A 24,615-nucleotide genomic window follows, 5' to 3' on the forward strand; every position below is an offset into this window, starting at 1 on the left:
TGCGTAGACTAGTGAAACACTGCCAGTTTGGAGGGAATCTGACAGAGGCATTGCGAGACAAGTTCGTGTGCGGGTTGTCAAAGGAAGGAACGCAAAAGCGACTACTCGAAGAGAACGACCTTACACTTGACAGGGCTGTCCTTATTGCAGCATCGCACGAAGCCGCAGCGAAGGGAACTGCGGAAATGCAGCTAAAGACAGCAGCACTAAGTGTGGATCAAATTACCTCGACAACAACAAAATGCTATCGTTGTGGGAAGACAACACACGACCAGAACCAATGCTGGTTTAAGAACCAGGAATGTAGGAAATGTGGCAAACTGGGTCACATAGCTAAGGTATGCCGGTCAGGGAAGAAGACCAACAACCAAAGGAAGCCATCACAGGAAAAGTACAACAAGGTACACAAGGTGGCTGAGAAGAGTTCAGACGAACAGAATTCGGACTCAGACCCAAACGGCCAGGAGCTGGATAGTCTGAGAATTCACAATGTGAGTAATGAAGCTGACCGACAAGCTACCTGGATCACACTACAGATTGCAAAAGTCCAAGTGAAAATGGAAGTGGACACCGGATCGGCGTTGACGGTCATGAATAAGCATGATTATAAAAAGTTATTCAAGCATATTCCCCTACGGGATACGGAACTAGTATTGCAGCCATACACTGGGCACAAAGTATACCCCATCGGAAAGATAGAAGTCAAGGTGAGATACAAGGACAAAGATCACCAAAGGATGGACCTGTATGTGTTGCCTGAGGGAGGTCCACCACTTCTGGGACGGGAGTGGATCAGGAAAATAAAGATAGACTGGCATTCACTAAACACCATGACGGTAGATTCCGGAAAGGAAGATGTCAAACCTGAACGGTTGTCCAGAATATTGGACGAAGCTAAAGAGGTATTCCAGCAACGACTGGGAACACTGCGAGGAATTAAAGCAAAGGTTAAGATTGCAGAACATGCAAGCCCAAAATTTTTCAAAGCCAGATCGGTACCTTACGCGATACGACCTGCTGTGGAGGCAGAACTGGAAGAACTTGAACGATCAGGGGTACTGTCAAAAGTGGACTGGAGTGAGTGGGCCACGCCCATTGTTCCCGTCATGAAGTCTTCACCAAGTAACAAGCCAGGGGGACCGGGGAAGGTCCGCATCTGCGGAGACTTCAAGATCACAGTGAATCCGGTGCTTCACACGGTACAATACCCGCTTCCGCGGATTGAAGATATCTTTGCTTCGTTGGCTGGAGGGAAACACTTCACCAAGATAGACCTGGCACAGGCATACTTACAAATGGAAGTCGAGGAAGAGTCGCGTCAGTACCTCACCATCAACACACACAGAGGCTTGTATCGTTATAATAGACTGGTTTTTGGGGTAGCTTCGGCTCCAGCAATTTGGCAGAGGGCCATGGAGCAGGTATTACAAGGAATTCCAAGCACGCAGTGTTACTTAGACGATATCCTGATTACGGGAGAAGACGAGGAAGAACACCTCACAAATTTGAAACTGGTGCTCACTAGGTTGAAGGAATATGGCCTTCGGGTTAATCGCAAGAAATGTGAGTTCTTCCAAAAACGGATCTCGTACTGCGGTCATGTCATTGACCGAGAGGGGCTGCACAAGTCACCTGACAAGATAGAAGCTGTCGTGAAGGCCCCCGCTCCGGAAAACGTATCACAGCTAAGATCATTCTTGGGGTTGATTAATTATTATCACAAGTTTCTGCCGAATCTATCCACGGTGCTGCATCCGCTGAATGCTCTGTTGCGGAAAGAAGTACCATGGAAGTGGAGTGAGGAATGTAAAAAGGCCTTTCGCAGAAGCAAGGCGTTGATTACCTCTGAAGAAGTGTTGGCTCATTTCAACCCAACGTTACCTCTTCGTCTAGCTTGTGATGCTTCCCCCTATGGAATTGGAGCAGTACTTTCACACAAGTTACCAAATGGCTCGGAAAGGCCAGTGGCATTCGCGGTCCCGATCATTGACCTCCGCGGAGCGAAATTATGCTCGAATAGATAGGGAGGCCCTCAGCCTTGTGTGGGGCGTAAAGAAATTCAATCATTACCTGCAGGGCAAGAAGTTCACATTACTGACAGACCACCAGCCGTTGGTGTCCATATTCAACCCTAACAAGGCCGTTTCCACCATGACAGCGCAAAGGTTACAGAGGTGGTCCGTGTTACTTGGGGCACACCAATATGACATCGAATACAAAAGGTCCAAACAGCATGGAAATGCTGATGGGTTATCGCGCTTGCCATTGCCGATAGTAGAAGAAGCGACTACAGTGGACCCGGTAGAGATGTTCCACTCATCCATAGTGGAATGTCTACCAGTAACAAATTCGATGATCGAAAACGAAACAAGAAATGACCCGACTCTCTCACGAGTTTATGATTTAACGGTGGAGGGATGGCCAGCACAGGGCGAACCAACGCTGCCAGCATTTTCGCAGAGAAAAGAACAGCTGTCAGTGTGTCGAGGAACCCTGATGTGTGGATCTAGAGTGGTGATTCCACCCAAACTTCAACAGAAGGTGTTAAAGGAGCTGCACGAGGGACATCTGGGTGGAGTGAAAATGAAGAACCTAGCAAGAGCGTTTGTGTGGTGGCCAGGCATTGATGGGGACATCGAAGAAATCACTAAGAGCTGTCTAGGATGCCAGAAGGTCCAAAACACGCCACCACAGGCTCCTCTGCATCCATGGGAGTGGCCCTCATCTCCTTGGCAAAGGGTACACATCGACTTTGCTGGTCCATTTATGGACTCAATGTTTCTAATAGCGGTGGATGCACACTCCAAGTGGCCGGAGGTAATAAAGATGTCCACCACCGCCACGGAAAAAACCATCACAGTGTTAAGGACCATGTTTGCTAGGAATGGGCTGCCGGAACAGATCTGTTCTGATAATGGACCGCAATTTGTGTCCGAAGAATTCAAGAAATTCTTAAAGAGCAATGGGGTTAAGCACTACACGTCAGCCCCATACCATCCCGCCTCCAATGGATTGGCTGAAAGGTTTGTCCAGACCTTCAAGAAGGCCATAAAGGCCATGGGTAATGAAGCCATTAACTTACAACATAAGGTGGATAGCTTCTTGTTGGCGTACAGGAATGCAACACATGCGGTCACAAATCAAACTCCCGCCATGGTTTTTTAATAGACGACTAAGATGCCGGCTGGATTTGCTTAAGCCAAACGTCAGAAGGGACGTAGAGAACCGGCAATTCCAGGGCATGAATGAAAGGCCAACTAGATCTTTTCAGATAGGTCAACAAGTTTTGGCCCGGGACTACCGTACCGAGAAATGGCAGCCTGGAACTATTGGAAAAAGGCTAGGGCCGTTGATGTATACGGTGGACATTGGGGACAGTATAATAAGGCGCCATGTTGACCAGATCATAGGGTCAGCCACAAATGGCCAACCTACTCCACCACCTTACACGGTTAATGTTGAGACAGAGATACCCAGAACACCTACCTTCGATCTGGTAATACTGGAATCAGATGAACCTGACACTGTCCTTCAAGCCGAATCGACCTTGCCAGAAGCACCTACTACCCCGCCGGGTGTTACGACACCACCGAGGCGTTATCCGGACAGAGTCCGGAAACCTCCAGAGAGACTGAATCTGTGAACTGTCTTGCATAAAGTTGTATATATGTTATAATGTATGTTTAATGGGGAATCAGTATGTTGTAAGCTAAAAAGGGAGGATTGTAGTGTATGTACCCGTCTACCTTTAAGGGAACTATTGTATGTAACCGTCCACCTTTAAGAGAACTACTTTAGGTGTTGCACTACTTTGTTGGCTTCTGTATACTGTAATACTGACGGTGACCACACCGGTATATAAGTGCTGTGTCAGGATTTATTGGGCAGATTCGCCCTGACCTTCGAATAGTAAAGTCCTGTTTTAAGTTACTCTGGTAGTCTGTGTATTAATTAACTAAACAACCCACAGACTTTACATTAACGTGTGGCATACGAGACATGCCCAAATAGAAAGGTTCGACCCGAAACGTCAACTCAAATTTCTGTCCATGAATGTTGCCTGACCTGCTGAGTTTTTCCAGCATTTTCTGTTGTTATGCCAAAATAGTTCTCCTTCATGCTTCAGCACTCCAAGGCATGCAACGGAAGGGCATCCTCAAGCCCATGTGTGAGATTTAGGACCTAGTTGCGAAGTGGATTGTGGCAATAAAGGGACAGCAGCTGCAGGGAAGGAGGGTTCTGGCCTACACCAACTTGTCACTAAGTAGCCTAGAGAGAGAGTCAACCTCGCAGTGGGCAAACCTCTTTGCCAAAATAGGATATGGATTAAACAGTTGGTGATGAATAAGTCTGGTAACAGTAGTAGTCTTGGACATCTAAAACAATGGTGGAAGGAATAACACAAGCTGCCCTGTAGGTTCTTCGGCCATTTTGAAGGCAGGTGCGCATTGTACAGTTAATGAGGAAACTCGAAGACTTTGCATGACAACTGTTAGAGGGTGTTAACAAGAGGCTGTATATATATCAAATCACACACTCATATCCAGGGCTTGATGCCTACCATGATTGTGGTTCCCTATATGGGATGTTCCTCATCTCAGTCATTTACTTAAGCCACTTAAGTTCTCTTCACAAGTGGGAAGGAAGTGTCACTCTGGACTGCTCTTTCCAACATCAGTTCAAGAGCAACTGCAGTCTGGCAGCTGGTACCATAAAAACCCCAACAATAAAAAAAACTGAGCCATACTTACCAAAGAGTGGCATTGGATTAGCCAATTGAGCACAGTAATCAATGTACTCCCAGTCTGATAATTTGGTGTAACGCTGCTCTCTGGATCTACCATGGAGCTAAGAAATATGAATAGGAAATGTTAACAATAGGGAATGCCACAATCACATTTTTGAAACATGAGAGCAAGCAGCCGTCCATGCCCACATGTAGCAAGACCTGGACAACATTCAGCCTTGGGCTGATAAGTGCCAGGTAACATTCGCACCACACAAGTGCCAGGCAATGACTATCTCTAACAAGAGAGAGTCTAACCACCGCCCCATGACATTCAACGGCATCACCATTGCCGAATCCCCCACCATCAACATCCTGGGGGTCACCATTGACCAGAAACTTAACTGGACCAGCCACATAAATACTGTGGTTACAAGAGCAGGTCAGAGGCTGGGTATTCTGTGGTGAGTGTCTCACCGTCTGACTCCCCAAAGCCTTTCTACCATCTACAAGGCACAAGTCAGGAGTGTGATGCAATACTCTCCACTTGCCTGGATGAGTGCAACTCCAACAACACTCAAGAAGCTCGACACCATCCAGGACAAAGCAGCCCGCTTGATCGGCACCCCATCCACCACCTTAAACATTCACTCCCTCCACCACCAGCGCACCGTGGCTGCAGTGTGTACCATTTACAAGATGCACTGCAGCAACTCCCCAAGGCTTCTTCGACAGCAGCTCCCAAACCCACGACCTCTACCACCTAGAAGGACAAGGACAAGGGCAGCAGGCGCATGGGAACACCACCACCTGCAAGTTACACACCATCCTGAATTGGAAATATATCGCCATTCCTTCATCGTCGCTGGGTCAAAGTCCTGGAACTGCCTACCTAACAGCACTGTGGGAGCACCTTCACCACACGGACTGCAGCGGCGGCTCACCACCACCTTCTCAAGGGCAATTAGGGATGGTCAATAAATGCTGGCCTTGCCAGCGATACCTACATCCCAGGAACTAAAAAAAAACACTTCAGTTACATTATGCAAAAAAATTTAAGACACAAGTGGTTCTAAAATAGTTTTAAATCAGTGTACTAGAATAGTTTTTATAGTGATAAAGAGGCCATCCTACAAATAAAAGTTCACTTTTCTTCTCTTCGCTAATCCTATCCCACCTCCTGTTATTTATGTAGAGAATATTTCCTTCATTTGAAAATGAGTGTTCACAAGGGGCCATTACAGGCCTTCAACTCATCAATTTGCACGGAGGCAAACTTTACCTAATGATTATGGTGTACAATTAAGTTAAGACTATTAATTTACCTCAATTTAAGCTCTGATTATGTAACTTCTCTGAAATAAGAAAATCAAAACTACTTGTGCTTTTTCTGGTTGTAACTTTTAAACTGTCAATTCGCTGAACACCAATTACAAAATGAACATAATCTAAATGTTTTACTACAGCATACACCTAGAAGAATTCCTGGGGTAGTCGGGCATCACAGCAGCATACTAGAATCTAGGCTTTACGAATACATATGTTGACATTTACTGGAAAGGTCTGTTATTTGATGCTGCGGGTGTAACTTTTACGTAATCTATTGAAAAACTGGAAATAGTTACATCCGTTGTATTTCATAAGTGCTTCCAAGCACTTAAAACATATATGATTTTTTTTAACCTTGTCCGGAGTTTCCAGTCATATAAAATACAGTGTTAACAGTTATAATCTCCCAATTGTGTTGGTTTATCTTTCTCACTGGCACTTTAATCAAGAGCCTTTCCCCTGCCACCTAGTTGTTGAGTAAGATGCCCTCAAGCAAAATATTGGTTAGGATTGTGATACTCAATAGAAAATTAGCAACTACTGGTCTCTCAGTCAATACTTTCCCTGCTTGGCTCCCTGACACTTGTAAAATGCCAGTGAGCAGAGTGCTTGTTGATTGCAAGACCAGTTGGTAACTTCTTCCATGCTCATATAGGTAAGAAATGGGGAAAACATTTGCACTTTAAACAGGCTCCTGATTTAAAGTAAAATGCTGATGAATGGAAGGAACACAGCTGGAGATTCTAACATTTAAGGCAAAATGTTTTTATGCAAAATTAACTAATTTTACAAATGTGGGCCACTCCAAATCCACAAGCAGACAATAAGCCGAGAAAAAAAAATCCAAATCACAATACAGCTTAGGGATTTATTTGCTACTCTCCCTCTCTTCAGCTGAGGCTCTCGGCAGACTTGCTACGCCATGTGCCTCTGGGCTGCATTCACAACTTGCCTGGCTGCCAGAAGTTGACCTAACTGGGATAGTTTTCTTGCTCTCCAGTGAAAAATGACAAAAGGATGCTAGTAGGAAGCAGGGTATTCCTAGCTTCCATGCAGCAAGTGGAAGGATCCTATTAAAATAAATTAATGGGCCAAGTTTTTTTCTCTCTTTTTCCTGTGGGAAAATGCCAGGCAACTGCCCATTTTGGAATGATAGAAATCCATAGCTCACTGTGTGGATTAGCTACACCACTGCATCCCATCACTCACGGTGCAACATTCTTAAGAATGGCCCTCAAGCAAAACATTTGGTTGGGACTCAACAGCAAATTAGTAACACTGCGCTTTGCAAGTCAGAAATTATCTAATTATACTTCTAGCATTTGTTAATCAGGTTTTAACAAAGGCGCGGAATTTGCGCTTGTAATGACAGTGAAAATGTCAGCGTTTGCCGTCATTACAACTGTGAAACTGACAGCAACTTCTGGTGTCCGCACATGTGCAGTTGAACGCAGAAATCCAGAAGTTGCTGTCAGTCATTCCTTGCTCCTCTACAAGCTCCGCTGTTGAACTCCCCGCAGTCGGCAACCAATTCAAATCACTGAACTGATGAGAACTTCCCATTTTATGCTGGAATATCACTGTTAAACCCCCCCACCCTGAAAAAGTTACGCCTTGTTCAATGAGGTGTAACTGGGTTTTTAATGGTGTACTGAGTCGTAACTACTGCTGAACAACCGTTCTGGCCCTGAAAAACTAATTTTATATTTGTAGAATGTCAAATTTTTCCATTATGATAAAAATTCCATGGATTTTAATAAGAATTTTTTTTTTAAGTTTATGATATTTCAGCTTCTACCTGAATCCCATGTGTACGTCCCAATCTTTATTTCTCTCTCTGTAAAATGATTAAAATATGAAGGATAATCAGTGCATTTTACATTCTGGTTGGCGGTCTGTGAGAATTCTTCAATGTGATTGGCGGCTTAGCCAGCTTGATGACATCACTGTTGCCGTATGCAGGAGATCTCCTATACATGGCGGCAGAATCAAATTAATGACGGGAAAGGTGAAATTGGCGCCAGAGATCGCTAGATCTTTGTGGACAGCTTTCTTCGAGGTCAGCTGCGAACACCATCACTTCGCTGCTAACCGCAAAATCCAGGCCAATGTAATTGACTTCACAGCCTCAAACAGTAATTTGAGTAGTAACGGAGTGTGAAATTGAGATGTTTATAGTTTCTGTACTTGATCTTCAATTTTTAAAATCCCTAGTCTTGCCGCTAACTAGTAAACAGACATCAGATACAAAATACAGGAAACTCTTTTTTATCCGGCACCGGCGTGGTGCCGGTTTGTCAAGAAGTCCAGATTACAGAGAGGTATAGTTAAAAGGTACGAGAGCTCCGTACACAGCAAGAAAGCCAGGCTTCCCTGTTGCTTAGCAACAGCTGCAGGAAACCCGGCCACAGACCAAGCGTACCACAAGTGCAAGAAACATAGAAGATAGGAGCAGGAGTAGGCCATTCGGCCCTTCGGGCCTGCTCCGCCATTCAATGAGATCATGGCTGATCATCCAAATTCAGCACCCTGTCCCTGCCTTCTCCCCATATCCCTTGATCCCTTTAGCCTTAAGAAATATATCCAACTCTTTCTTGAATATATTTAATGAACTGGCCTCCACTGCCCTCTGTGGCAGAGAATTCCACAGGTTCACCACACTCTGGGTGAAGAAATTCCTCGTCATTTCAGTCCTAAATGGCTTACCCCTTATCCTTAGATTATGACCCCTGGTTCTGGACTCCCCAGCCATCAGAAACATCCTTCCTGCATCTAGTCTGTCCAGGCCAGACAGAATTTTATAGGTTTCAATGAGATCCCCTCTCAATCTTCTAAACTCCAGTGAGTATAAGCCCAATCGACACAATCTCTCCTCATACGTCATTCCTGCCATCCCAGGTATCAGCCTGGTGAATCTTCGCTGTACTCCTTCCATGGCAAGAACGTCCTTCCTCAGGTAAGGCGAACAAAACTGCACACAATACTCAAGGTGCGGTCTCACCAAGGCCCTGTACAACTGTAGCAAGACATCCTTGTTCCTGTACTCAAACCCTCTTGCTACGAAGGCCAACATACCATTTGCCTTCTTAACCGCCTGCTGCACCTGCATGCTTACCTTCAGCGACTGGTGCACAAGAACACCCAGGTCTCTTTGCACTTCCCCTTCTCCCAATCTATTGCCATTCAAATAATAATCTGCCTTCCTGTTTTTGCCACCAAAGTGGATAACCTCACATTTATCCACATTATAGTGCATTTGCCATGTTTCTGCCCAGTCACCCAACCTGTCCAAATCGTACTGGAGTTTCACGACATCCTCCTCACAGCATACCCTCCCACCCAGCTTTGTGTCATCTGCAAACTTGGAGATATTACATCCAAATCCCTCGTCCAGATCATTAATATATATTGTGAACAGCTGGGGTCCTAGGACCGATCCTTGCGGTACCCCACTAGTCACTGCCTGCCACTCGGAAAATGACCCGTTTATTCCAACTCTTTGCTTTCTGTCCGCCAACCAGTTCTCTATCCAAGTGAATACCTTGCCCCCAATCCCATGTGCCTTAATTTTGCACGCTAATCTCTTATGCAGGACCTTATCGAAAGTCTTCTGAAAGTTCAAATACACCACATCCACTGGTTCTCCCTTATCTATTTTACCAGTTACATCCTCAAAAAATTCCAGTAGATTAGTCAAGCATGATTTACCTTTTGTAAATCCATGTTGACTTTGTCCGATCCAGTCACTGCTTTCCAAGTGCTCTGCTATTACATCTTTTATAATGGACTCTAGCATTTTCCCCACTACCGATGTCAGGCTTACCGGTCTATAATTCCCCGCTTTTTCTCTACCACCTTTTTTGAATAGTGGGGTAACATTAGCTACCCTCCAATCCATGGGTACTGTTCCAGACTATCGAGTTCTGGAAGATGACCAGCAATGCATCTACTATTTCACAGAATCACAGAAACCCCACAGTGCAGATAGAGGCCATTTCGGCCCATCGAGCCTGCACCGACACATATCCCACCCGATCCCCGTAACCCCTACACCAACACATATCCCACCCTATCCCCGTAACCCCACATATGTAATCCCCCTAACACTATGGCTATGATAAACTGACCCTATCAACCTAACCCGCACATCTTTGGACTGTGGGAGGAAACCGGAGCACCCGGAGAAAACCCACGCAAACACGGGGAGAATGTGCAAACTCCACACAGACAGTCACCCGAGGCCGGATTCGAACCCGGGTCCCTGGCACTGTGAGGCAACAGTGCTAACCACTATGCCACCGTTCTAGGGCCACAGGTCCAGGAACGGCCACTAATATGAAGAAAACTTACCTGAACCTACTCCTGAATTTTTCCGGTTATTTAGGTGCCGGTAAATCGAGAGTTTCCTGTAACTAGCAAAATAGAATGCTTGATAACACTTACCGTAATCATGGAAAGCCCACAATCCCTAAGGTTAGGTATTATTTTGTGGGCAAGGTTGACCTTTTCATGTACACCAGTCCTTATTTTTGCAGTCAATGAAACATCCAATACCTACAGCAAGTTATGGAACAAATGGCTTCAGTTTCATGTAAAAAAAACTAATAAGCAGATTTGGTACTAGTGAATTGTAGGCCTATAGAAGCTACTTACAGAGTTCATTCCTTTAACAATCTGTTCCAACTTATTCAAACGATTCATTAGACCACAACCGCCTCCCTGTGAAGAGTGGCAGGATTTGGAGAATATTTTACAAATAATCACATACTCACAAGTAAAGTCTATGCATGCTTTCTAAAGCATGATGCATGTTTAGTATCATAATCGACAGGTTAGATTGCACAACCATACAGAAACTGGAAACGCTAATCTAAAACTTAAAAAAAGACTTGCATTTATATAGCGCCTTTCACAACCACTGGACGTCTCAAAGCGCTTTACAGCCAATGAAGTACTTTTGAAGTGGAGTCACTGTTGTAATGTGGGAAACGCGGCAGCCAATTTGCGCACAGCAAACTCCCACAAACAGCAATGTGATAAAGACCAGATAATCTGTTTTTTCAGTGATGTTGTTTTGTATTGTCCAGGACACTGGGGATAACGCTCCTGCTCTTCTTTGAAATAGTGCCATGGGATCTTTTATGTCCACCTGAGAGGGCAGACGGGGCCTCGGTTTAGCGTCTCATCTGAAAGACGGCACCTCCGACAGTGCAGCACTCCCTCAATACGTCACTAGAGTGGGACTTGAACCCACAATCTTCTGACTCAGAGGTGAGTGTGCTACCAACTGAGCCACAGCTGACACTAGAGCCACAACTCTACTTACACAGATGATCACAGAAAAATTTAAAATGTACATATATCTTTTGAACAGCATAAAGTTCCTTAATAAAAATTGTTGCAGAACAATTGCACAAACTGTACTAGAAATTTACATCTTCACTGCACGGAATGAAAATTGGATGGGTTCTATTATGGGGAGGCATTCTGCTTCGCCAGATTACAGATCATTTACAATTTTTGTAAAAACACAACAAAAGGAACAAATGTACATTTATAGAACATCCCTCATGAAAAGAAAATCTCTAAACTTTACACAGGGGGCAGTAAAACAACTTACCTTATGATATACTAGATCTATTGGGCAGCCCACATTAATGTCAACAAAGTCGACATCTATGTTCTGGTTCAGAAGCTCAGCACATTTTGTCATGGTGTCAGGAAAAGCTCCCTCTAGCTGTAACAAAGAAGTAATTCACTTTAACTGCAAGTAAAGATACTTATTCTACAACTACTTACTGCATTGCAAATCCAGTGCTGGATAAAAAGTATATTTCAATAGCCCTTTACTAAAAAATATTTATTTGCATCGGACTATCGACAAAAGACGACTTTTTAAAACAGCATCATCAGTTGAGATGACTATTCTTGGAGCCATTGTTTTTTTTAAAATGACTAATGTCATTAAGATCTGGGAAGCTGGTCGAGGCACATCACCTGCCACATACCCACAGCGAGATTAAATTGCTTATTCTCCACTTGACATTCCCAATAGAAGAACCAGGATAAACATCACACACAGGTGCAGACTGGTTTCACACACTTGGAGAACTATAGGTGCAAACTGGTATAACACCATTCTGTACCATTAATCGAGCTTTGACCACGCTCGATCAGCTCCGATGGGCGGGTCACACTGTCCGCATGCCCCATACGAGACTCCCAAAACAATCGCTTTATTCGGAGCTCCGGCACGAGGAGAGCCCCAGGTGGGCAGAGGAAATGCTTCAAGGACACCCTCAAAGCCTCCTTGAAAAAGTGTAACATCCCCACTAACACCTGGGAATCCCTGGCCCAAGACTGCACAAAGCGGAGGAGAAGCATCCGGGAAGGTGCCGAACACCTTGAGTCTCTTCGCCGGGAGCAAGCGGAAGCCAAGTGCAAGTCAACCCAAGCACCCCACCCACCCGCCCCTTCAACCACAGTCTGCCCCACCTGGGACAGAGACTGTAGGTCCCGCAGTCACCTGAGAACTCATTTTTAATGTGGAAGCAAGTCATCCTCGGTTCCGCCTGCCTAAGAAGACCATTAATGCACCATTTATTATTTTTATATAGCAACCATCCACCTCGAAAGACTAAAGCAGTCAGTTACTTTGCTGTGCTGCAACATCGCGAGTGGCTGACGAGCCCAGTTCTCGAGCGAGTCCTTGCCACAAATGGTGCAAGCATAAATCACGGGGCCAGTTTTGAAGCCCAGCTTTAACAAAATTATACAAGATGCATCAAAAATAAGTAACTTCTGAGATCACAGACCTGCACTCCAAAGAAGTCTTCTGTGTAATGGCGTTTCAACAGTGCCCATTCTGAAGACTGACCTTGCAAAAGGTTTGTACACATTGCCATCTCCCCACAAGTGATGTCAGCTCCAAACCTTTTACATATTCGACGGAAAGGGAGATTTCCACACTGCAATGAAAAGACTTGCATTTATATAGCGCCTTTCACAACCTCCTGATGTCCCATAGCACTTTACAGCCAATGAAGTACTTTTTGAAGTGCAGTCCCATACAGGTGCAGACCTGTAATGTCGGAAATGCAAAGCAATGCAATACAAAGGGAAATATCCAAAGAGCCGAAAACATACATTTCTACTGCTGAACATAATCCAAAATTAGATAAACCTATAGACCAGTTCTCAATTCAAAGTATTCTTTTATTAATAGCTCCTTTGAACTAATGGCATCATACACCCTCTTTAGATAGGAAAGTAGGACAGTCTGGCCTGTGAACCCAATGACAATTCTCAATACCACTCTTTGATCAGTTGACAGGAGGTGCATTCATATGGAGTGTGGTTGGCCCCACTGATTTAAGTTTTTATTGGGTTAGTTACCGGCCATTGAAGGTCTCACATCCTAAAATTTCTTCGCAGTGTTGTAGATCCTTCATTTCTGTCATCAAAGGTGTGTGTTGACAACCCAATTCTAGACTCTAAACTAATGCACACTTAGACTGATTGCGTAGAAATCAAGCTTGCATCCTCCCACTGCATGGTTTCACGAATACCAACAGTTTATAACCTCCATCCATCATTGTGTAGTTCTCCATATCAGGGATGGGCAAGGTCTGGTAAACCTCACCATGCCTTAGTATGAAAGCCTAGCTGATGGTAGAAACTCAATTTGTGATTCTGGCTAGAATTTCAGTTCTTTTGATTTAGCTGGCATCGATAGTAATTACAACATCTTACTTACTGTTGTTAATGGGGCCAGATAAAGCTTATCTCTGAAGTTAAGCTGAAAAATAAAAAATAAAGTATTTATTGCAAAAACACTTAAAAGATTAAATATTTCCAAAAAAGGTAAGATAACACATAGTATTACTGCTACATGGCAACTTAAACCAGCAACTGCAAAACTGTCACGTTACCTTTGCATAAAGTTATTTTCATCGATTAATATTCTAGCATTAGTGGAGGCATGAGAGGATTTATTAAACCCTACCTATATCCCCCCCCAACCACACACACACACACATATATATATACACACACACACACACACACACACACACTATATAAAACGTTTTTATTTTTACATATTAATTTTTGTTGAAGTTAAAGTCTTCCAGGTGTGATGTTTTATTGATTACATCAGTGTACTGTGTAAATATGGTATTTTCCTATGTATGTACAGGTGAGAACAGAGCAAGGGGAAAAAAGATAAACAATGAAATTGGTCCTTAATTTTGTTTTATATATATATTATATATACACACACACACAAAATTTTTATACTTCATTTTATGTTCACATTTCCTCGTAATCTCTTTCTCCATCATCCTATAATTTTACTTCCCTTCTTCCCCTGCCCCCCTCTCAGTTTCCACTACCTCACATCTCAGAGATAATTATTTTGGTGAGAGTTCCTTCCACATTTTGATCTTCCCTCACTCTATGCCTTTGTTGTCCAGTGCCCGATAACTCTCATCTACCCAATGCTGATCGATACACCTCCAAGTTCCCTACCACATTCATTTCCGTCGTGGTCGGTCTCAAAGTCCCTCTCCCATTCAAGTCTGTCTCTGTTAGATAAAAAAGAAAAACTGAAAATGCTGGAAATCTATATTATATAAAAAACACAGCAGCTCAGCCAGTATCTGACAAGATAGAAGCCAAGTTAATGTTTTGGGGTGGATAGCCTTAGTCAGAGCCAGCTTTGTCCTCCCACTTGTTTGGTCATTTATTTCTGCTTCTGTAAATATTTTTAATCAATCTTCCTTTTGTATTAAGTCAGAGAACACAACTAGGACTATAACAACTCAAAGTATAGGGACAACTCACCAAGCTGTCTAAGCTGCAAAGATTAAAAAATGTGGGTGCAACAGATAGGAAACGTAACCAGTGTGCAGGAATGGTTCATTAGGACTCAGAGATGCAAAGGAGCATGATAGTATTCTCTTCGCAGAAACAATGAATTTTAATTCAGGAAAAAAATAAACAATTACATTTTCTGTTGAATTTTGAGCTTCCTTGCTGTGGAAATAGATTTCTGGAGCTGCTAATATCTTACTGTGGCGGTTCCACCGGGTGTCCCTTACACATATAATGTATATAATTCACTTTAACCTAACTGTACATGTATTACTTACCTGTGGGGGCCGTTGCCCCTTTAAGACGCGCCCTAATGCGCTGACGTCACGTCACGCATTACGTGATGTACGCGCGGCGGCCGCCGGCCCGACTCGGCCTTCCATGACGGCCGCCGGCACAGCCCGGCCTACCGCGACTTCGGCCGCATCGGCCGGCAGACATGAGCGACGCGATCCCCCGTGGCAAGCGCCGGCTCAGCTCGGCCTCCAGCTCCTGCTCCCGCGGTTGCGACTTCGGCCTCAACGGCCAGCCTCCGCACCGACATATCGGCGCGGGTCACGTGACCGCCCCAAGCACGGGCCAATGCGCTAACGTCAGGACGCGGTCACGTGACACCCAAAGAGCGGGAAAACGCGACTGAGCGTGATGACGTCATCACGCTCTCCCGAGGACTACGGACTCAGTCCTCGTGGAGTCCCCGTTGGGGCAAGACCTACATCGCGGTGTTCCTGCATCCAGCCAGCTTACCTGTTGTATTTCGTCTGTTCAAGTAATTAAACAACTTATTTATCGTTCATCTGAAGTCGAACTTAATTATTTAGTAGGCATTCGCCCTCAGAGGTCAACATGAATACCTACATTACCGAACTAAAACCGCAAATGTGTTTCTAACAGGTTCCACTGTAATTATGATATTTTGCTGAATAGAAATCTATTCCACAATAGAATAGTTGATGTTCTTTGAAAATATTTAAGAGCACTCTTTTTTTAAGATCAACAACAACTTATATATTTATATAGCGCCTTTAACATAGTAAAATGTCCCACGGCGCTGCACAAGACAAAAAAAAGTATTTGCAAAAGATGATCTGTTCAGTTTGCTGAAACATTTCTTAGAGGTTTCATGATCCAGTTCATCACTATTCCTTCTACATAAAATCTTGTTTTTTCGAGTATCAGTTCATTAAAAAAAATGAAATTATAGCTTTCTGTTTCAGAGGTTTGTCCACCTGGGGACCAAAATTCCAAATGTTTCAAGGATGCAGCAAGAATGAAAAGAGAAGTCCTGGCCGACTTAGGGACGAAGCAGAAGCTGAACATATTTAACAAAAAGCAAATGAAGTATACTTTTTATTTTATTAGAATTTGTTAAGGAGAAGCCACGTGCTAAAGTTTCATCGACTTTAATGAGAACACTGGTTCTTCAAAAACAACTCCGCTCTCCACAGTCACAATATTATATCCATAAAGAACTTTCAAATCCATTTTTATTTCCCAATGAAAACCATTAGGGTTTGTCAGTTTTTATTTTTAACATCAAAACTGGAAAAAAAAATCAGGGGAAACAATTAGAGCCCTAAAATCCTGGGTAAACCCAAAGAAATGATTGCAAATCAGTTTTTAGTTTGAACGTCATCAAACCTCAAGAAAACAAGCAAAAGACTAATAAGACACAGTTAAGTTAAATGACAACCTACCATTTTCACAAAGTACAGATGGGCATCAGTGACAATTCCAAAAATAATGGCCCAGAACTTCAGGTCTCCACGGGTGAGTATGCACGGGGTACTCACCCATAAGCCCAATGGAAGTGCCGGTTTCCTGCATGCACTGCGCATGCGCGGGAAACCGGCACTTCCGATCCCCTGAACGAAGGGGTTCAGAGGTCGAACGCGTGCGCGGGAGAGGCTGCGCATGCGCATCGAACTTCGGGTTTTCCCGGGAGGGTAAGTCTGCAAAAGTTAGACATGTAAAAAGCAGTCATGAGGCCTGCTTTTTACAAGGTAAGTGGTGAATTAATTAAAATTAAAACATTTTTTTTTCCCCACAGGTTTATTATTTTTAAATACTTTAAAGCAAGGTAAGTTTATTTTTAGCTCCGTTAGAAAATAAAATTATTTTTTTCAAAAATTTAAATTATTGTTTAAAATAGTTATTTCATGTAATTTATAGTTTATTTAAAAAATGTGATAAAAAAAAAATTATTTGAAGATTTAGTGCTGTTTTGGAGCCCTGGTATTTATAAGTTTGACAGCCCTTCCTGTCAATCTTATGAATGAAGCATTCCCTGCTCCGATTGGCTCCCCATGGCCCACGTGATCCCAGGGGACGCATCGAACTAACTGCGCCCCTGGGATATGCAATTGGAGCAGGCCCAGGATCGGAATCCCACAGCTCAACGGCCGGCGCGCAAGGTAAGTGCAGGTCGGGGACTTGCACCCACGGGAAGCCCCTGACCCGAATTTCTGGGCCAATATTAATGTATGGTCAAGCTATTTTAGCAGTAAAATACATAATCATAAAAATTTACAGCACAGAAGGAGGCCATTCGACCCATCATACAATACATATATTGTATTTGTGGATGGACTGTGCACTGCAAAATGTAATGTGCTAAAATGTATGTTTAAAGTTGTACATCACCACCATCGTAATGTGAAGCAGAAATATTTTCCCCAGTCTCGCTTGAAATATTAAATAGTTGTTGCTGAAACTGAATTTTGCAGCATGCATTATGAACGGTATACTGCAATCATTGTATTCCGTGCATCTATTTTAATGACATGGCTGAAGTGATTGTCAAAGTTCTCCAAAGTGCATCCTAACATTACGATGTACAATGCATGCACATCTCCATACTCGCTGAAGAAAGTTCTTTATCCAGTACTTGATGTCAAACAGCACAACGTCAGATGTGGAATCAAGCATGCTAGCAGAGAGGTGCACTTGGGCATCAATGGTGCAGATATGGAAGCTGGCCCATGTTTGCAAATATCACCACGGGGTACCATATGGATGAGGAATAGAAAGGGCCAAGGATGGTGCCTTGGAGCACAGTGGAAGTGACCAGACAGGAAAGGGAGAAGAAGCTATTGAAAGGGGTGTATAGACTGTGCTAGGACAAGTAGAAATAAAATGGAGAGAGAGTAGCACCACATAACTATACTAGAGAGGTTGTGGAAGAGAATGGAATGATTGTGTCAAAGGCTGCAGATTTCATATTTAGTCAGGAAAACTGTGTTTTATACATGGCCTCTATGGAAATACAAATTCTGGTTATTTTCCTATATACGGATTAAAATTAATAAGGAGACTTACTCGTTTCTTCTCACAGGATCGAAGCTTTATGATATCTTCATCAGTCACAGCACCCAGTGTTTTTGCAGAGGTTATTTGTTCATTGTCGTCTTTAACAGAATTGGCTGTGACTGTATCTGTCCCTGAACTAGGAACAGTCTCTTTTATTTCAACATTCCTCTCTTTTTCTTCAGATACAGAACCATTATCCAATGTGTTTTCTGTACAGCAATGTATACTCTGTGGTTCTGCAATTATAGTATCCTTCGATCCTATACAAGAATTGTTTTCCTCCATGGCTGCACTTGAGACACCAATATCTGTGATAACCTTCTCCATAACACATTTTGATTTGGTAGAAACAGTTTGCCTTTCCGCATTACCTCGTTTTTCAGATTTATTATCTTTGCTTAATTGTTTCAAGTACTGCTCGGATTTGTTAAAGCAAAACTTTTTTTTGCGTAGGGCCTGCTGCAGTTCTTTGCTGAGACTGTTCTTCACAATCACTTTTTTCTCCCATATCGTCATAAGATCCTCATTAACCAGGTTCTTGTTATCTGGCCCAATGTGAGATTTTGCATACCGGCAGGTAATGCCATATCGACACCTTCCATATGTGTCATATAAATAACAATGGTCTCCAAGATCAGCAGGCTTGGATTCCAGGTACTTCGACACATCATGCAAAAATCTGCACTTGTCACCAAAGTAACATTTCTTCGGAGGTTCCTTTGGGGAAAATAAAAGAACAAAAATGAATGTCTGCTTCAGCATGTTTATTAAGCATGTTTACAACTGGTTAATGAGGAAGAGATGCGAAAACCTGACAGGACAATCCAGCAATCTCAGGATTGTGAAGCACTATAAACTAATAGGAGATGGTGGCTTAACAACAGAAGGCAGCCACAATGCTTTAACAAAATATTTTTGTGAGGGCATTATAACCTAATAATGGAACATGCCTACAAACTATAACTGGACACAGCTATTTATGTCCTTGTGTTTAGTTCGTTCGTAAGCAGAACATGTAGTACACCCATGGGGTTCCTTGTACTGCCTTTTCAACTAGCTATATAAAGCCTTTCAATATTAGTTGATTAATTGGTCAATGTGTAGGCTGATTCTTGCACTTAGGCCTCTGCTTACTGTTACATTGTTTCCATCATCAAGATGAAGCACCAGTTTCAGAGCTAATGTCTCAAACTCCTCAATAACCTCCATGCTATTTGCCAAATGATTTAATGCATCCCACTCCATTTTGCACACAATTCCATCTTTTCAACAGAATTTTTGCGAGCTTCAATTCTTGACTTGGGGTGAGGTCTTTTGAATTTCAAAGTCAGCTAGGTTTTATATAAACCACTTCATTAAGCCATCAAACAATGGATGGGCCTTAATTCTAGCTTGAAAGTTTAGGCAGTAGTTGACAGATGAGAGAAAGGAGCTGTGTATTTGTTCTGTAACTTGATTGTTGGTTAGTAAAATTTTGAGCGCCACAACTTAACAGGATGCACCTGCAACCTATTAACAGAAGATGAAGAGTATTATAACCGAACATTGGAACACATCTGGAACTTGTAACTTTGCCGAATAAGAAGCTCCATGTTTGTACTATCTTCTTTACATTTTGGACGGTCTCTCCCCCTCACCTCCCCATCAGCATGATGCTTCCACCAGTTAATCCCTCTCGATAAGGGTATTAGGCTCAATTTTTGCTTAAAGTTTCGCACTTCCAGATTCCATAAGAACTTCTAAAGATAGGAAAAACACCAAGTTCAAACTAAAAGGTCACCAGTTTACAGTGATGTAAATAAGTCAGCAACCCTTTTCACGAGTATAATTTTATGCTTCATCCAACAAAAAAAACTTTGCAAATACAGGAAACTTTGGTTTATCCGGAGGTTGTATGTCCGGAAACCTCGATCTAACGGCAGAAATCAGCAGCCGTTTTGGTTAGGTTTTTTTTCTTCTCCTAGCATTTTTGTTTAAGTCAGGCTCTGGAAAGCGGCTCTGTAGCTTAGCAACAGCTTCAGAGACGCTTCCAAGGTATGGGCCGAGTGTTTACAAGCTGTTGCTAAGCAACAGTGTTTGTTGTCAGATACGGAGATGAAAACCTCCGTATCCTTCAACATTAGCGCTGGTATATCCGGAAGTTTTGATAGATCGGCAGCAGCTCGGTCCCGTTGGTGCCGGATATCGCAAAGTTTCCTGTAACACTAAAAATCAGGTACATTTACAGTGAAACAGACATCAAGGCCGTTGCACATTGAATCTCAACACTTGTTTTTATTTCAAAAGTTTTACCTCCCTTTTTGTGTCTTGTTGGGCCATGCAACTTCTATGGCCGAGACAGCAGCCTACTCCCAGATGTTTTATTAATACCACTCTTCAGTTGGTCACTGGGAAGCATGTACCAGGGTGAATGATGATTCTATTTTGGATTTCCTCCCACTGCCACCCTCTATCCCCTAGGGAAGTATAATGCAGGGGCCGAACATCTCTCCCTAGCTACACATCCAAGACTGGGAACTCAGCTGAGTGTGAAAACTGGGGAAAAGGACAGAAGTTTAACTTGTGACTCTGCGCACCACAGCTGTTTACACAGATACTCCAAAGCAATGCAGCATCAGATATGGACAAAATTTTGTATATATATATTTTTAAATACTTACCTGGCATACTGAGGTACACAACTTTTGATCATGTTCATACTGGTTGGGCTTCAGATGAGGCCGGTTTTTATTTTGGCCCCTGGCTTTCTTATTACTTTGTTTGTGTTCTCCATTATCCTTTTCAGATTCATTTTTATCTTGAACTTTTTCATCATCTTCATCCATTTTAATTCTTTTTACTTTGTGCTCTGGGAGGTCACAGTCTGCAGCACCTTCTCCATCTTTCAGGTGACCTTGGTCAGCAACTTTTTGGTCTTTATCCCTTCCACTATTAATGTATTCATGGAAATGATCTTTGGTAGTACGATATCTGGAAGAAAAAAAATCCTTAAAAATTAAATGACCTAACAGAGGTCTTTAAAATCATGAAAGGTTTTGATAGTGTAGATACAGAGAGTGTTTCCACTTGTGGGGAAGAGTAACACTAGAGGCCCTCAATATAAGATAGTCACCAAGAAATCAAATAGGGAATTCAGAAGAAACTTCTTTACCCAGAGAGTGGTGAGAATATGGAACTCACTACCATAGGAAATGGTTGAAGTGAATAGTATAGATGCATTTAAGGGGAGGCTAGATAAGCATATGAGAAGGGAATAGAGGGTTATGCTGATAGTTAGGTGAGGAAAGATGGGAGGAGGCTTGAGTGGAGCATAAATGCTGGCATGGACCGAATGGCCTGTTTCTGTGCTGTATATCCTATGTAATTCTGTGTAAATGAATCCACAAAGTTTGAAAAGCATTTTTATTTCTTGGTGAGCAAGGCGCCTAAAATTTGTGGAGTCTCCAAATCAAGCGGTTGAAAACTCCACGCTGGTTGAATCCGTTTGCCCGATATGCAGTGCTTACTCTCGCCCCATACAGACACATTTCAGCTAGTTAAGTGCAGAGATTTTAGGTGCAAGTTGGCAAGAGCCAAGGTTTAGCGACTGTGGAATGTGCACAGGGGTTGCTAGAATTTAATTGCCTAAATCACACAGCTTACTAACACAACACTGGTAAACCTTCTGCTGCTTGTCCAACTGGGAGCACCCTACTTGTTAGGATGTAGGATTATCTGGAACCAAGTGGGAAATATCGCAGCATGGGCTACTGTCCAAAAAACACCTTACCTGTTAGGTTATCTGGGAGCAAGAGAGAGGAATTCCAGCCCTCAGTGACAAATCTACCCCTTCACGTTCCAGAAATAAGGCAGGGTGGATGATTGCTGGAATACTGCAGATCTCTCTGGCTCAGATCTTGATTTATTGAATCTAACATGGAGCCATCTCAATCTAAAAAAGACCCAGTATACACCTCCTCGCCAGGCACCCAGCCCCACCCCCTTCAACCAAGTGGTTATGGTACATTTATCAAAATTACCTGAATGTATAATTTTGTGATGCAAGACAGAACACAATTTGTCAATCCAAGTTTAGTCAAGAACAGCTCTAGAAAGTGAAATAGACCAAGGAGCACTTTTGATAGAAACCAAGATAAAGAAAATAGACCAAAGTTCCAAACTACAGTGCCTGTGACTGAATTTAGATCAAAAATTATTTGATAAACACGTGAACAATTAAATTAGCTGATCTACGGCAGGCCCATCCCAGAATTATAGTTAGTTCATAAGTGCACAGTCATTTCTAAATGATTCATCTTTGTGGTAAACAACAGCTTATGCTATCCAGTACATTTAGATTTTACCCTCAGAATGATAGTCAAAAATTCACTTTAAATTTAAACGGCTGGTTCAGTCAATTGTTATTTCCTTCACATAAATACAGATGAAGTTTGACAGGTCTTACAACTCGTGTGACGAGATATTAATATCTAAATGGTTGCCAGTCCATTCATATATTTCCTTTAATAATAATGGCTCTGCAATTGGAAATTAGACTTATTAACATTTCAAACAAGATATCCGAGGAACTACGCAACTTTTTTCACTTAATTAGTTTCCAAACTAGAGCACTGAAACAAAACAAGAATATATTTAGGTCAGGTGTGCACAAATTGTTTCCTACATTACAACAGTGACTACACTTCAAAAGTAATTAGTTGGCTGTATATGCTTTGGGGTGTTCAGAGGTCGTGAATGGCAATATAAATGCAAGTCTCTCGATGTGCTTCGCATAGATTGCAAGCCAATTCAGTTGTCACTGATTGCAGATCACATACACAAAGTTCACTGATAATGGAGCATAAATATCGATCCTTAACTTAATGGCCCAAAAATTCGGGTCTCCACGGGCGAGTACGCACAGGGTACTCACCCGTAGGCCCCATGGAAGTGCTGGTTTCCTGCATGCACTGCGCATGCGTGGGAAACCGGCACTTCCGTTCCTCTGAACGAAGGGGTTCAGAGGTCGAACGTGTGCGCAGGAAGGGCTGCGCGTGCGCATCAAACTTAGTGTTTTTTTTTAACAGGTTTTCCCGGGAGGGTAAGTCTCCAGAAGTTAGAAATGTAAAAAGCAGGCGTAAGGCCTGCTTTTTACAAGGTAAGTGGTGAATTAATTAAAATTAAAACATTTTTTCCACAGATTTATTATTTTTAAATACTTTAAAGCGAGGTAAGTTTATTTTTAGCCCCGCTAGAAAATAAAATTATTTTTTTCAAAAATTTAAATTGTTTAAAATAGTTATTTCATGTAATTTATTTTATTTAAAAAATGTGATTAAAAAAAAAAAATTATTTGAAGATTTAGTGCTGTTTTGGGGCCGTAGTATTTATAAGTCTTGATAGCACTTCCTGTCAGACTTATGAATGGAGCATTCCCTGCTCCGATTGGCTCCCCATGGCCCACATCGAACTAACTGCGCCCCAGGATACGCAAGCACTGGACCAGGCCCCGGATCAGAATTCCACGGGGGCCCACAGCTCAACGGCCGGTGCGCAAGGCAAGTGCAGATCGGGGGCTTGCACCCGCGGGAAGCCCCCGACCTGAATTTCTGGGCCAATGTATTAATTGTTCCTGTGACTTTAGTTAAAAGCAAATCATAATAGTGAATTGTGGCAGGAAACATCTAGGCTTAGATATTCCGATCCCTACGGGTGGGTACGCGCTGTGTACCCATCCGTAGGGACATCGGAAATGCCGGTTTCAGGCATGCACAGCGCATGCGCTGAAAACCGGCATTTCCGACCCTCCGCCCGCAGAAAACCCTTACAATTCTTTGCTTTTACCAGGATGAGTTCAAAAAAGTTTTTTTTTTTTAAATTCTCACTGATTTATATCATTTAAAAATACTTTAAAAAAGGTACGTTTATTTTTAGCTCCATAAAAAACTAACTTTTTAAAAAAAATTAAATTTGTTTAAAATACTTAATTTATTGTAATTTCAAGTCATTTTAAAAATGTGATTTAAAATTTTTTTTATTTAGTTTTACTACGTTTTTGGATTGATCGCCATTCATATATTTGACAGGTCTTCCTGTCAAATGTATGAAGGGAGATTCCCTTCTGTGATTGGCTCCCCATGGCCCACATGATCCCAGGGACGCTGCGAACTACTTGCGCCTCTGGGATACGTGGGCCCTGCACACTTCAAGTTTGGAGAGGCCCAGGAGCGGTAGCATGTGCGGCCCGGGAACCCTCAGGTAAGGGCATAGATTTTTCCAGATCGCAGCCCTCTGCCCGCGGGAGGCCTGCGATCAGAAAATACGGGCCCTAAAGTGCTGAGAATTATGTCCAGACAATGGGAAAGAAAGGTGATTGAAACACGGGTGGTAAATCAATG

General features: G+C 42.8%; 1 protein-coding gene across 4 annotated transcripts in view; it reads right to left on the bottom strand.

Moving 5' to 3' along the window:
* dus3l (dihydrouridine synthase 3-like (S. cerevisiae)) overlaps window positions 1-24,615 on the bottom strand; it is a 43,389-nt gene that overhangs the window by 17,286 nt on the left and 1,488 nt on the right. For 3 of the 4 annotated variants that reach the window (XM_085987938.1, XM_085987936.1, XM_085987937.1), the window contains exons 3-11: window positions 20,899-21,208; window positions 19,876-19,977; window positions 18,248-18,955; window positions 13,812-13,853; window positions 12,871-13,023; window positions 11,676-11,792; window positions 10,709-10,774; window positions 10,499-10,609; window positions 4,752-4,848 (exon numbers count right to left, since the gene is read on the bottom strand). In XM_085987938.1, coding sequence (XP_085844064.1) covers window positions 4,752-4,848; window positions 10,499-10,609; window positions 10,709-10,774; window positions 11,676-11,792; window positions 12,871-13,023; window positions 13,812-13,853; window positions 18,248-18,955; window positions 19,876-19,977; window positions 20,899-21,208 — 1,706 coding nt within the window. The remainder of the gene's footprint in view (window positions 1-4,751; window positions 4,849-10,498; window positions 10,610-10,708; window positions 10,775-11,675; window positions 11,793-12,870; window positions 13,024-13,811; window positions 13,854-18,247; window positions 18,956-19,875; window positions 19,978-20,898; window positions 21,209-24,615) is intronic. The other variant, XM_085987939.1, reaches the window with a different exon arrangement.

This window comes from Somniosus microcephalus, chromosome 5 (assembly GCF_052327205.1).
Source record: "Somniosus microcephalus isolate GS21.2 chromosome 5, FLI_Smic_1.0, whole genome shotgun sequence".
Taxonomy (NCBI): Eukaryota; Metazoa; Chordata; class Chondrichthyes; order Squaliformes; family Somniosidae; genus Somniosus; species Somniosus microcephalus.